Raw genomic sequence first — 15,595 nt, 5'->3', positions numbered from 1 at the left:
TTCACGACATTACATCGTCTTAGAGTTTCCCCCATAGAAATGAATGAAGAGTCCCCACAAAGATATAATTACAAACCTGTGTGTGAGTGTGTCTGTATGTATGCCTAGTCTGTTTGCCAAGCTGTTCTTGGAATAATAATAATGGCAATGGACTGAGGTACTGAGAATACTATACTACTCACTACAGAGTAACTATTTAGTGGTGCAGTATTTTCCAGTGGATGCAGTGGTAGGGCAAGTGTTAGGACCCGTTTGTCTCCAGAGTAAAATTAGTAATTATGCTACTAATTGATTTCAAATTGTGTTTTGGACCTGTGCTGTTCCATCACCATAAGCAGCAGAAATCTCATTACGGTCTCCCCTTATGTCAGGCTAGAGTAAGTCATTTTCAGTGAAATGTTTTATCATTCTGTACGCTTTAATGAGAGTGTTGAAACACGGCATTCTGTTAAATTTGTAGCATATTATCTCTTTGACGTTAGTGGAATGGGGCCCTAGATTTGCCACTTGAGGCTAATAAATAACATATTCTTACGCACCAAGGCTAACCGGTAATTCCTTTAACGGGCCTTGGTTTGGTGTGCTGTTTCGCTTTGGGCCGCTAGAGGGCAGTGTGGATCAGTGTATCCTGAAGCGTAGCATGGAGGGGGTGGGATCCGAAGAGCGAGTTGTGCATTATATTTGAGATTGCGTATGTGCGGCTGCCACATTCTTCTTGCCGACACCACTAATATTTATTCTGTCAGTTCTGGAAAACCAAGAATATTTTTAAAATCAGCTAGACAGCCTTTTAAAAAGCGGGACTATAGAGGATGCTGTCGGGTTCAATCTGTCCTCTGCAGTTCTTCTCTTCACTTTCATTACGCCTCTTCTCAGACTCTCGCTTTAGATACATGTCATCTATTACCCAAACAGCCTGCAGTAGCACTACGAGACCAGCAGGTGGGTTCACGTTCCTTCGAGCCGCTTCTATTATGGGCGGTAGCTGGTGGATGTCCTCATGGAGGCTCAGTGGCCCGGGTCAGAGTCTTCCATCAGGGTGATATTTGTCGCTCCCCCTACACACTGGGCTTTCACCCTGATTAGGAGGGTCCCAGAATTTTGGCTGTTACGACACTCCTCACACACACAATGATAATAAAGATTTTAGTTTTAAAAGTATTTAGGATAAAAAGTATTTATTCTACTACGTCAGGTTCGGCACCCCATTGCCTACGTGGTTCCCTGCTTTGCTCCCATACCCCAACGACCTTGAATAGGACAAGTGAGTATCGTAACCGGATGGATGGTATTAATTTTAAACTTTGCTCAGTTGTTGAGCTATATACATAACCCAACCGCTTGATGCTTGAAAACTCTGCCTCAAACAGGAGGCTGACATGCTAATGAATTTATCATCCGGCCTCACAAGTAGAAATGGTCAAACTATTACCCATAATGCATCGATCCGGCAGCCTGACCGACACAGGCTGAAATACACGTCAATTTAGATGCCTTTAAATAGACGTGCATTTCGACCCCTATTTATCACACTGGACAGAAGCTCTCCTGGTAAATACTTGTGGCTCCCCACCCTTTTCAGGCCAAATTACCACTTAAGTACTCAAACGATTTTGCTAATTGATCCAGTCCAGTGTCCCCCGCCCGCCGCACCGGAGATGTTCGCGGCTTGTGAGAGCCATCAGACATGTACAAAGCGGCATGGCTACGATCAGGACCTGCGAGTGTTCAATGAAATTCTGCCAAGGATTATCATCACACAAAGGCAGCTCTTTAAGTCAGTCATACAGACCAACAAAGGTCATGATTGCTCTCTCTTCTCTCGGCTGTTCAGTATCGTAGCTTTTAAATGCCTCATTCCTGTCTACAGTTAGACTTATTCACTTGCGGTCTTTGGAATCGTCACACAAAGAGCGGCTTTGCTCCTGGGCCAAATTGCATGTAAAACATTCTCAATGGGTGGTTTCACTGTCCTGGAAATAGTCACGTGATAGGCCGTCTTCCTGTCCGCAGGGAGAAAAGATTAAAGCGTTTACAAGCACATTAATCTGGGTAAGGTCCAGGTCCGTAAGGCACTTCACTTCTGGTCTTTGTGTCACTGAAACGCAGTCAATAATATCAATGCCCGCAGCGATATTTTACCCATTGAAACATCCACCGCAAATTTTACACAATAAAAATCTCACATACAGCAACGTTCACGCAGACTAACACCCTCCACGCCAAGAATAATGGCCATTATACAGCTTCGACACGCGTGTAAAACGTTTCTACAGAGAACCAGACTATCTGATCGTAGATATTTTCTACAAGCAGCACGAGAATAACAATGCGTCCGTTTTCATTGTAATCCCACTCTCTCCTGAGATTTGAACATTCTGGAGCATGTTGTATCTGAGGCTGTTTTGAAAGCCTGACTTTGATGCCAGTATTACTACGCACATACCCTAAAGGGGCCTCTGGCCAAAAAAAATAAAAAAATTTTTTAATTAACAATGAAATATCCAGTCATTTGGTATATAAAGGAATTTGACCCTTTGGAGCTTATGAAAACACATTACCTTTCATGGTAAATGATGTTCGAATGCCGGTTTCTAAATTTGGACGCGCCGCGGTGCCTGTTAGCAATCACCGGAATGTTCTCAAATGGAGCAATGGTGGATGCTTCAGCCAATTTTCCTTGGACGAACGCTACGCATCCATCACTCGAGCATCAGTAAACATCCATGCTGTGGAGGCACTGACAGGGCGCAGGGCAGAAAGGGAAGTTCTCTGTTTCTGGTGACAAGTATGTGGCAATGCTCTGTGAGAACCCAACACAAGCCCTCAGAGAAAAGTTAGCTGTCAAAGGCTGTTACACACTGTCAGAGACCAAGATCTGAACGCTGAAATATAACAATTCTGTCAAGAGGTCTCCAATTCAGGTGACAAGGTGAAAAATCTGGAATAGTCTGAATTTCTGCCGCAGTCACTATTCTTTTGGGCCCCTGCTGTCTGTCAGTCTGCTGTCTGTCAGTCTGCTGTCAGTCAGTCTGTCTCAGTCCGTTAAACAGATTTATTTCACCCATTACCGTCAGCCATCGATGTTACTGGCAAATCTAATGAGGACCTGGCACATGACACATTCTTCTAGCTGATTTTTGATGCATCGCGGAGCTCTTTGGGGAAGGGATGCTTCAGCTCTGGTTCCCGTGAGCCACGGCGTTTCACCCCAAGCATTTCAGGTGTTAATAAATTAGTGTCAAAGCAAAATGTGTGTGGAATTATATAGCCCCTTCAACACTGACACTAACACTTTAACTCCCTTTGGAAACTCGGAGGAAATCGTGGTACATATATCTCCTTTTGGTAAATCGTTTTTTTTGCAGTTGTACAGAACAGAAACATGTTTAATTTGGGGGTCAGGGTCCACCTCAAAAGTGTTTTGGATGAGTCTCAAAACTGTCACTTAATGACCACAAGAGGTCAGTAGAGAGAAAGAAGTGAAAATCTTCTATGAGCCCAAACACTCCCTCCTCTCTCTATACAGCTCTTAGGGAAATTATCCTGTTTCTCTAAAACATTTACATAAATGTCTAAAAAACTGTCCACTGACACAGATGTGCTACTGGCCACCTGTTTCCGATGCAAGTGACCACGACTGTTCCAATGAAACACGCCCACCGTGGGAAAAAAAAATTGCAGGAACTTCCTGTTTACATAGCAGTGCTCTCTCCAAATTCCCCTGAAAAGAGCTTTTTCTACTGCTCGGCAGAGTTTCAAGAGATAGAGCACACCATTGTGCCCCCCTGAGGTGGGATGACCCAACTGCAGCCGATAAAACTCTCCGATAAGAAAAATCCAAAAACGATGGAATTAAACAAATAAACCACATATGTCACTTGTTGCATTTGTGAAAAGAAGGTCCACTCGCTAGAAGTAGGCAGTTCTGGGTAAGATTGACAGAAGGATCCAGAAACACATATAGAGGCAGAGAGCATGACAGTGTATTTGGGATTATACATACTCACCTATACATACTCGATCAGCTATAGATACTCACTCATACATACTGGATCAGCTATACATACTCACTCATACATACTGGATCAGCTATACATACTCACTTATACATACTCACTCATACATACTCGATCAGCTATACATACTCACTCATACATACTCGATCAGCTATACATACTCACCTATACATACTCACTCATACATACTCGATCAGCTATACATACTCACTCATACATACTCGATCAGCTATACATACTCACTCATACATACTCGATCAGCTATACATACTCACTCATACATACTCGATCAGCTATACATACTCACTCATACATACTCACTAGATGCATGTGGGTCTGTGGAGAAGTTTCACCTCGGTAGGGTTTTAAAAAAATAGAGGAAAGCTGAACCTGGGCCAAACAAAACGATAACAAACCAACTTTCATACCTGGAGTGGGAGCCCAAGACTTTATAACATTCAGAAACACTTTTATCAACATCTTCAAGATCTCATCAGTGTTTCACTAGGACCCAGAAGCCCTTAATTCATAGCACACAGAAGCACAAGCCTCTGCCAGCTGGAAAAATACTTCCCAGCAACGCTGTCATGAGAGCAATTTTTTTTTTTTTGTATTTACCGAAGATTTTCTTTTCATAAATTATTAAACAGTATCAAGATAATTGGCTTAAAATATTGATAATGTAAGCGCAGCCAGGCGATTTTGAAAGGTATTACCCATGGTCTGTGTTTCAAGGCAAAACTGCAAAAATGATTCTACGTAGTTTGGCTAAAGGGAAGTTCTGGCAAGGAGCAATGATCGGATCGGAGGTGATCTGGATCAGCGTCGGGAAGAGATTTCCATATCACTGAAAATGGCGAAAGTGAAAGTTTATTCTTAATCCACATGTTTCTTATGGTGACAAAATAAAAGTGCTGTTTAAATTTGCAGCGAAGCTGTTTGGGATTACCATCGACATTCCCAAATTCCAACCACTTCATTCAATGGTTCAGGTTACCTGCTGCTTTGCAATAGGCGACGCATCAAATTCTGTGGCCCCTGTGGGTGGTCTCTGGGAGTCAGACCCTGATTTGGGTATATACAAGGGCGGGGCCACAGGGGTACCAACCTCAGCTGAACGATGGTTGGCCCACACAGTGCCTTCTCCTTGTCAGTCACCGATTCAAAGCATATCATTGGCTAATCATTAGGTTGGCTCCTCTGTATGAATTATGGCCCCTCTTATTAGCCCCCCCCCCACCCCCACTGAAGAAACTCTAGTTGAGATGAAAAGCCTGGGTGAGAACGTCATAATTATGAACGGGGGGGGCAACAAAGCATTGGTAACAGAAAACGCATCCCAGCCGAACAGAGAGGACAAGGACTGCCTGAGACACGGAAAGCTTTTATTGACTGCACCAGTTGACCACGCCGGAGGGTGTCGGGACGAGGGGGGGGGGATGGGAAGGTGGGGAGGGGAATGCAGCCGTAGTTAAGGCAACACAAACAGCATGCAGTTACAGTCACAGAAAACATCATATTGCTGTCGATAGCTGGACATGAAAAAATGTACAAAAAAGGGAAAAATAGGTTTTTGCACTAATGAAAAATACAGTCGTTCCTTTTTTTTTCATCTCCTACAAAGATTCTAATACAAGAAAATAAATACGTACTGAAAAGGCCAAAAAATAATTTAAAATAGCTCTCATTTAATATATCTTTAATATTCCTCTTTGCTATTAACAAATGGCACGACATTCTTTGAAACAAGGAACACAGAAGGATAAACTCCTGCCACATTCATATTATAGTATGGAGAAATGATTCAGGAATTGTACAGGTCAGCGGTGATGTCAGCGATGATGTCAGCAGTGATGTCAGCTGTGACGTCAGCTGTGATGTCAGCAGGCATGTCAGTGCCAGGAAACAGGAACAGTGCAGCCAGCAGGGTCTAGACTTTACGTGAAGTGTCGTCGTCTTCTTTACGGGGTGGCGGGGTAAGAAATCATCACGAGAAGCAGCCTCACTTCCACACGCCGCGGCGTCCACATGCACTTGCAAAATTCCAGGGACGGACCTCAACGGTAAGAGAGGGAAGGAACCGGAAACAGAAAACAAGGAAAGTCCCTCCCATGTGCTGGTCCCGTGATTGGAGTCTGGTCCTCGGTGAGGGGAATTCCGTCCTTTTCCCTACAACACAGAATTCCTATATCCTAGGTCGCCTGGGCATGAATTTTAATTACTCCAGGCCTCCCCCAAATACAGAATACCTTCTTCTGTGAAGGAGGGGGGGCAAGTCCAGCCGGCGTTTGGTCATCGCTGCTTGCTTACACCCGTTTGGCGTAGCGACGCATTGCTTCTCGGCCTTCGACGTAGCTGAACGTCTCACTGCAGAATAAAACTCAACTTGCGGCCTTCCGATTACGGATCGGCGCCGTTAACCGCAGCGCCACCTGCTGCCTCGCCAAAGTTTAATGTCTCTCAGGCGAGATCCTTGATTGTCTTCAGCTGGGTTCCTTGAGCAGGCCGAGACATGGAAGAATTTTCATCCCGGCTCTGCTCTCATCTCGCCACCAGCGGAGAGAGACGGCCCCTCCGTAACGATCTGCCGTGTGCAGCTGGGGAGTGACTCCCAATTCTGTTACCCCCCCCCCACAGATCCTCTGCAAAGGCCCTCTCGAGTGACCACATGCCTCCTCCTCCTCCTCACTGTCCTTCCTCACTCCTTCCACGCAGGTTTTCGTTTGGAGGTGAAACCTTCTTCCCATGAGATTTCACACTTGAATGCAGGCAGGAAGCAAGATGAGCACTATGCTGGCGGTAAGATACAGAGCAGCGTATGAAACCGTGCAAGCTGGGTAAACGGGCTACTAGCACTGTGTCATACAGCGAACGAAACCGAGTGTTGGTGGCGGACGAAAGGCTCGAGCGAACCTCCGCATGAAAGACCAGCCAACGGAGAACAGAAGGCCCACTTTCGTCCGAGCAACATTCGAGCTACAAACAGGACGCTCTTGCTTGTAAGCGCGGTCGAGTGTGTCACTGCGCAGCCGAGTGTGTCACTGCGCAGCCGAGTGTGTCACTGCGCAGCCGGCTCCGCGAGCTGAAGGCTAAAGACGCTCAGACGGCTGCTGTCAGCAGGGTCCCGCTGCCCATCAGGCAAAGAACCAAGGCCTGCGACCTATGACCTCTGACACGAGCAGGAGGCGTCGGAAAGGTCATGAGTCCCCATTCAGCGCTTTGTTTCGAGGGATGTGGTGAATTGAAAAGGGGGGGGGGGGTGGCACGTCCATGAGTAGAAACCCGAAAAAGATCCTCCACACCTAATGAGGGACGTCCAGTCCCGTTATCCAGGCATGACCACCCCCCAGCAGCACGTGGACTGGTCCAAGAGAAGCCCCCCTACCACGATATCCCCATGTCCTTTAATGCATCGTACACAAAAAATAAAAAACAGCAATAAACAACAGCAGCGACGACGGTAACGGTAAGATGTCACGGTTAAATGCCATCTGCACTCTCTTCTTTGGCGGAGTCCGGTCGGCCGTCGAGACAAAGCGGCCGTTCGCGGCTCCGAGAGTCAAAATAAAAACGCTCAGTAGTAAATCGGAGGTTCATCTCGCCAAAAAGTCACAAAGTATAAACACATATCTATGTATCTACATACATATACAGAAATCGCACGCTCTCCGTGATTATATACAGATTTAGGCCAATACGCATCCCTCTTTCGGTTTATATATAGATACATAAATATATATCGTCTTCTTTAAATGAGTTTTTTTTTCAGTTCTTTTAAATCTTAGACCCTGAGATAATCGCCCGTTTACGGACACCCTCTGCGTAAACACCAGGGCTCCAGTGACGACTGTCACATGACAGGAAGCCCGTCCAGCTGACGTCGGCTCCAGTGATAATGCTGTGTTACGTTCCCGGCCTTCCCCAGGCAGCCGGGAAATCAGATCTACGGAACTTAGGCACTAAAATGGGAATAATGAACACGACTCTGTCCGACAACGTTGGAGTCTTGCCTCCAATTTTGTCACTGGCCAATCAGGCTTTCCGTGTACCGGTCCGAACGACACGACGTTTAAATCGGCCAATGATCGATCTCGTTTTATGGGGGAAAAATGACGAAAAGGCACATATTTAGGAAAAGTCCTCGATGTCTTTTCAGCATGTTTTAGATGCTCTCAGGCCACCAAACGGAGCCAGATGTGTGACTAGGAAGGGAAAGATGGCAAATTTAATTTCTCAGAAGGTAACTGCTTCGCGTGTTTTGAGAGTGGGTACCTATTCGCTGGTTGTGCTTTTTATAAACTGTTCTACATCGTATATTCGCATTTTTTCCTCCACAGTAAACATCAGATAAGTGATGTTTCCCCCCCCCCCCCCCCCCTCAGACATGAGATGGACACATTCCGGAGTCAAAGGCCAAGGTAACGCCACCGAACTCACCACCCATAATGCCCTAAACACAGCTGCAGTTTCAGTTACTATCGGCAACATCAACCACAAATTACAAAAAAAAAAAAAGGAACAAGCATATGGTCTTGTGGAGAATTCCGGAACACAGAATGTAACGGGCGCGGACACGTCCGTATCGGCGCTGCCTTGGCCTGGTTCTGGTGGAGGGGCAGGGGGGCACACACATCACAAACAGTCACGGAGGGCGTGCAGCGGTCACCGGCGCCTGGGTCAGGACCCCCACCTCCGTGCTCTCTCACTCCCAATGGTCAGACTTAGGTGGCCAGCACGCTCCTCCTCAGCACGTCCTCGCTCCCAGCATGCAGCTGGGCAAGGCGGAGCTTGCCCGCCCCTGCGGGGGTCTCGGAGTCGCTCGGCTCTGCATCCGACATCGACTCGTCTGGCCGCCCGTCCGAAAGCGAGCCGTCCCTGCCCGCGAGCTCCCGCTGGCCCCAGGGCTGATCCTGCGGCCCACCCCTGGATGGTGGCTTGCTGGGCCGGGGGAGGCGGAGCCTCAGAGTGGGGCGGGGCCTGTCCGTGGCTCTGGGCTTCCCGGGGCTCGCAGCGGCCGTGCAGGCTTCCCTAAGGTGGGTGCCATCCCACGTGCCGCAGTCCTCTGAGATGTGACAGGAGCTCATCTTGGAGACGGGGGGCTGGGGGCCGGTGCGCAGGGGGCGGCCACCCTTCGGTCGTGCATACAGCTGACGGTGTCGCCGATGCAGGCCCTTTGAGGCTCGGGGGCGGGCGAATCCGTTAGTCCCCCTCCCGTCAGGTCGGACCCCGTCGCCGTCAGGGACTCGCGGCCTGTGAGCCCTGGATCGGGGCTTCCCCTTAGTGCCTCGGCCCAGCCGGGGTGTCTTCCAGGCGGACTTGAGGGAGGGGTCCATCATGAGGCTGAGTAGGCTCTCCTCGCCCTGCAGCAGCTGGTCAGACAGCAGCCCTGCTGGGCTGTCCCGCGGGCCCCCCGCCAGCGCCCATCGACTCAGCACGTCATCGGCTGTGATCTCCACCGAGCGTGTCAGCCAGCCCCCAGAGAGAGCCTCATCCAGGGGGAAGCCATCCGCCAGACCTGGGGAGGGGCGAGAGGGATCGCAGTCAGTGAGACTCGAACCGTGGGCTCGAATGACGGCAGTGTGGCAAGAGGCACTGACGGTTAATTCCCCCCCCCCTCGCTGTGTGGAAAAGATCAGCTCCAATTGCACGCCGGTGACATCACTGGCAGTGTCGCGGGGGAGGAAGGTGCTCAGGTGTTTCCTGAAATCTTATACACGCTTAGGGAAGAAGGATAAACAGATGTATTAACCACAGAAGAGGGTGGGGTAGGTAGGACACAGCAAAAGTACTGCGAGAATCTGACACCGGGACAGTTTGGAATCTATTATTTTTTTCCATTCAACATTTACTCGTGGTTCCCCGTGCATGAAGTGATCCACGGGAACAGCGCATAATTAAAAACATCTGGGTTTCACTCTATCCACAGAAACTTACAGAAACAAACAAAAAAAATGTCTACGCTACAGACGAAAGGTGTGTTTCAACGCTGACAAATATACACAAACAAACCAACAATGAAAAAGAGATACTTTCAAGTTCTGCGTTTCCATGACGTTGAATTTTAAGTAATATTTTCATGCAAGTCATCCCTTATGACACCTTCTGACATCATTTTCACCACTCAGTTATGCCTCGACACCCAAAGGAATCCCCCTTGCCCCCGCTCCGACACACACACACACACACACACACACACACACACACACACACGAGCCAGCCTGATCCTTCACTGCGCTAAAATCACTGAAATGAACTAAAACAAAGCAAAGCAGCCACTGATACAAACAAAAATATCACTCTGGCAATTAATGCTTCCCTGATACTTACAAACATCTCTCCAAAAACAAATTCGGCCTTTTACCCAGTTATAGAACAAGATTATTTTTTATTAGGAAGTGGGGGCTGGTGTCACTGTCTGTGTGTGTGTGTGTGTGTGTGTGTGTGTGCGTGTGTTTCTTTGTGCCCTATGATGGACTGGCAGCCTGTCCGTGGTATTACTCCGCATGAAGAGGCTCCAAACCTCCATGACCCTAAGCAGGATAAACAGCTGAAGACGGATGGATGGGTAATGCAACTGGAGGTAGGACCGTGCTGTTAGAGGCCTGACGATTTGACTCGTGAGTGACGTTTAAGGTCAAATAACGGCTAATGCTAAGCATGGAGTTGTATTGTAAGATTACCTTGATAAAATAAAGGCTAACGCTAATGCTAGAGCTGTACTGGAAGGTTAGGTCGTTACGATATAGGCTAACGCTAAGGATAGCACTGCACCGAAAGGTTACTTTGGAAAGATAACGGTTAATGCTAACGACGGAGTTGTACTGGAAGGTTAGCTCGTTACGATATAGGCTAACGCTAAGGATAGCACTGCACTGAAAGGTTACTTTGGAAAGATAACGGTTAATGCTAATGATGGAGTTGTACTGGAAGGTTAGCTCGTTACGATATAGGCTAACGCTAAGGATAGCACTGCACTGAAAGGTTACTTTGGAAAGATAAAGGTTAATGCTAAAGACGGAGTTGTACTGAAAGTTTAGCTCGTTAAGATAAAGGCTAATGCTAAGGATAGCATTGTACTGAAAGGTTACCTTTGTTAGATAAAGGCTAATGCTAAAGGTGCAGTTATACTGAAAGGTTAACTCAGTAAGATAAAGGCTAACACTAACGCTACAGCTGTACTTAAAGGTTGGCTTGGCATGGTGGACTGTTTACTGGGCCCAAGTTCCTCCATCTTTCAAGTAAATTACAAAGAGGGGACGATTCATCACTTGTGCCAGGAGCAGGTTACAGCATCTGGCTTTGCGGTGAGGGCTGCTTGGATACCGGGTGGCGGGGGAGGAGAGTGGTTTGGGGTAATTGACGTACAAGGTACCCTGTTGACGTTCGCTGTCCACCCTCCATGCCCAACTTGGCTGCCACAGACCCCGGAGTTCAAGTGAGGTCAGTTCGCCGACATTATTCTTTACGCACGGAACACCCGGGATGTTAAAAGCTGCCCTGGCTGATTCTGGAGTTGATCCAGAATCGGACGCAAGCTGAAATTACCGCGTGACGGGGTGGGAGGTGCCGTCAAGGCAGTAGACATCACCGCAGGGCCCGCCGCTGGCCAGGGGGTGGGATTACAGAGGATGTAATCATAATAATTACTGGGGGACACAAATATCGGCATCTACGCAAGTCTGGTTAGAGGGCACGACTGCACGTTGGACACCCCTAAGTTTCGGGCTGAAATCTCCTGTTCGCTTGGTTACTACTTCTTTGGACTCCGAGCAGAAGTGAGATCCAGTCACATGTTTCGGGAGCCGCTCCTCTATGTGATGTCACATTGTGTAACAGCCGCCCCCCGCATCTTAGCAGGACCAAATGAGGAACACCAAACTGTCTGGCCCAGTGCCCTCCGTGCTACAAGAAACGTCAGGCGCCCCCCACCCCCGCCGTTCTGCTGTGAGATCTTTCCATGACGCGGAGGTGGGAGGTGGTGCTGTTTGGCAGGGTGGAGGGGGGGGCAGGCGCTCGCTTTTATCATGAGAAAAGCTTCTTCATTTTATTTCAGCTATTCTCTGCTTCCATGCTCTGTAATCCTTCCCCTACCGTCTGAGAGCCGGATTGCTGCATCAGTTCGATTGGACCTACGGCCGTTCAGGCAAGAGCCCCGACCCAAACACTGGTTAACAGCCCAGGTTCCCCTCACACTTCTGTGGTCTCATTCTGACTCATCACACTTTAGCAGAACCTTCTGGAAGGTTGACTCGGGACGTCAGGGGGCGGGATCGCCGGCGGGTAACTCACCTAGGTGTTTGAGTAAGGAGCCACTCTCCGCCTTCCACCTCTCCTTCTTCTCCGGGCTGCCTCTCCTGCGCTCCTTCCCTCGGTCTTTCACTCCGTTCTGTCTCCCTCTCTCTCCTGCGGGGGAACCCCAGGGAAGTCAGTCATTCGGCCAATCAAGGAGCAGCATATTTCACCGCAGACGTGGTCAGCCTTACGACGTGCTCACAAACCAGGCCTTGCGCGTCCCACTGTGGGGCCGTTCGAGTTTTTTAAATGGCGATAAGATGCTGAAAAAAAAGGGGCACAAAATGCGACCGATTCTGCTGACAACAGGGGCTCTTGGGGGGGGGGGGGGGGGGGGGGGCGACTCCTGGGAGAATAACAGGGGTTAAACAGCAAGGGCATCTGGCTGGCATTCCGGAGTTGGGTCCTCCAGCTGTGTGGTGGGGGCAGCATACAACAGCATACCATACCAAAACACAGCTGTGTGAGGAGGCAGACTGGGAGGGAGATTAATGGAAATCCGAACCGTAAAGGGGTACGGAGAGGAGCGGAAAGCCACAGGGCAGGTGGGGACGGCCCCCCCCTTGCTCTCCTGCACGGCCATCCGGGGGGAGCAAAGGCTCAGGAACGTGTCGTACGCTGGAGCCGCCTCCCTGAACATAGGAGATGGCAAGTGGGTTTTCGGTTCCCCCGCACGCCGGATTTAGCATGGCTCACACATACATACAGTCACAGTCACAGACAGACACACACATACATACAGTCACAGTCAGTCACAGGCACACACATACATACAGTCTCAGTCACTGACAGACACACACATACATACAGTCTCAGTCACTCACAGACACACACATACATACAGTCTCAGTCACTCACAGACACACACATACAGTCACAGACAGGCACACACATACATACAGTCACAGTCAGTCACAGACACACACATACATACAGTCACAGTCAGTCAGACACACACAGTCACTGACAGACACACACATACATATAGTCACAGTCACTCACAGACACATACACACAGACACACACATATATAGTCACATACACACAAGTTTAAAGGTGCCAGCCTGGCACTCTGGTCAGACCCCCATCTCCCAGGCGAGTGTTGAGCCAGCAGGCTCGCTGTGGCGTTGATGAATGGCGTAATCGCACTGCACCGCACACCCCCCTCCTAGAGAATAAATCTCCAGGGCCATTTTTGGCACGCTCCGCTGTGGGGTCGAGCCCCATAAATAAAAAGGTCCGGTTGAACACGTGTCAGGGCCCCAGCCCGTCATTACAGAGTGGGGGAGGGTCACAGACCCCACAGGCTCTCTGCTAATACTCGTATATCCATCACCCCCCCCCCCCCCGATGGCCCTGGGGCCCTCACCCGCTGCCGGGGCCTCCTCCAGGAGCCGCAGCTGGAGCTGCAGGATCTTCTCCTGCAGGTCACACAGTGAGAGCTTCATCTTCTCCCGGCGAGTCACCATGTAACACAGGTTGCGGACCTGTGGGGAGAGGCAGAGCGAGTTCATGAGCGGCCAGGCGGGGGCGCAAACAGATCAGTGAAAAAGAGACCAATTCTGCCGAAGACACCTGCCACACTTCCAATGTGAAGAAAATGATTGTGGCCTACAAAGTGTCCTGGGGGGCGTGGCATGTGAGCAGCGCCATGTGACCTGGGGGCGTGGCGCGTGAGCAGCGCCAAGTGACCTGGGGGCGTGGCGCGTGAGCAGCGCCAAGTGACCTGGGGGCGTGGCGCGTGAGCAGCGCCAAGTGACCTGGGGGCGTGGTGCGTGAGCAGCGCCAAGTGACCTGGGGGCGTGGCGCGTGAGCAGCGGCATGTGACCTGGGGGTGTGGCACGTGAGCAGCGCCATGTGACCTGGGGGCGTGGCACGTGAGCAGTGCCATGTGACCTGGGGGCGTGGCACGTGAGCAGCGGCAAGTGACCTGGGGGCGTGGTCTGTGGCACCCCTTTGTGCCCTTCAATTGCCCTCTGAACCACAGTTAGATCATCATCCCTGGGCCGAAAGCACAGGCAGTTACACGAGCATGAGACAGTGTCAATAAGACACCTTTTGAGGGTTGGGGTTGGGCGATTCGCCAGTGTCAATTTCTGCCTCAAATCTGCCTTCTCCAGCAGCTTCCACATCCCTCCTGTGTGCGTCCCTCCGGTCACATTTATATATGTCAACATGGGATGGCAGAAGAGTAAGAGGGGTCCGGGTTACGCGTTTGTCATTTATGCACGTCTGTCCAGCACACACCACGTATGTCTATCGCTGTGCCGGACACCGATGGCGGGATAGGCGGTGCGGGGAGTTGGGGATTAAACGAGGAGACTGTCTCCCCGACGCGACATCCTGGAAACCTGGAGGACAATGGCTAGCTTGTTCCCCGTGAGACAGGCGAGGGGGGGGGGGGGAGGAGGATTAGAGACATAAAAGAGGAGGGGAGGGAGGGGTCAAAATAGGAAAATATAAGAAGTACAGAAGTCCCTAGCAACCATTTATGGAAGTTTACGGAATTTCTTTACATTAATCATTCCGATTGGTATATTTGTACTGGCATCCCATTCAGGGCGTCTCCCATCCAGGGCGACTCCCATCCAGGGCGACTCCCATTCAGGGCGTCTCCCATTCAGGGCGTCTCCCATCCAGGGCGACTCCCATCCAGGGCGTCTCCCATTCAGGGCGTCTCCCATCCAGGGCGTCTCCCATCCAGGGCGTCTCCCATCCAGGGCGACTCCCATTCAGGGCGTCTCCCATTCAGGGCGTCTCCCATTCAGGGCGTCTCCCATTCAGGGCGTCTCCCATTCAGGGCGTCTCCCATCCCGCGGAACCCTGCGCCCAGGAAGCAGCCCCAAAGGCCGGGCGCCTTCATCCGGAGCAGCACACGGCTGACATTTTCACGTTGCCCACACCACCCGAGTCTCTCTGCTCCAGCCTCGTCCCGGGAGCGGCGCCAGCTGTCCCGGGGTCGCGGGTCCTTTGTCAAGCACGATGTCACCTGCAAAACCATCTCCACTCAGCACGCCTGTCCCCACGCACCGAGGTGGCGGGGGGGGGAGGTCACTAATTCGGGGGAGCGGAACCTTTTCTTGCAGTGCCAAGCACCTGTCGGGGTAATTAGTACCCGGGGGCCAGGCACGCCAGGACGCTGTGTGAACAACGGTGGCTCCCACAGATGGGTCCCTCCCCCCTTGGCTTCGCACGGATGTCCTCGACCAATCAGAATTCAGCAGATCGACACCTAGCGACCAAAACCTTCTAGAATTCTGACAAACATGTACAATTACAGGAAG

General features: G+C 50.2%; 1 protein-coding gene across 1 annotated transcript in view; it reads right to left on the bottom strand.

Moving 5' to 3' along the window:
* Positions 1-5,390: 5,390 nt before the first annotated feature.
* LOC125721813 (protein Jade-1-like) overlaps positions 5,391-15,595 on the bottom strand; it is a 38,711-nt gene continuing 28,506 nt past the window's right edge. The window contains 3 exon segments of the mRNA XM_048997915.1: positions 5,391-9,534; positions 12,309-12,422; positions 13,681-13,798. Coding sequence (XP_048853872.1) covers positions 8,741-9,534; positions 12,309-12,422; positions 13,681-13,798 — 1,026 coding nt within the window. The 3' untranslated portion in view covers positions 5,391-8,740.

Source organism: Brienomyrus brachyistius, unplaced genomic scaffold (genome assembly GCF_023856365.1).
Source record: "Brienomyrus brachyistius isolate T26 unplaced genomic scaffold, BBRACH_0.4 scaffold35, whole genome shotgun sequence".
Lineage (NCBI taxonomy): Eukaryota > Metazoa > Chordata > Actinopteri > Osteoglossiformes > Mormyridae > Brienomyrus > Brienomyrus brachyistius.
The sequence above is the reverse complement of the archived record's forward strand: the minus strand, read 5'-3'. Positions and strand labels throughout refer to the sequence as shown.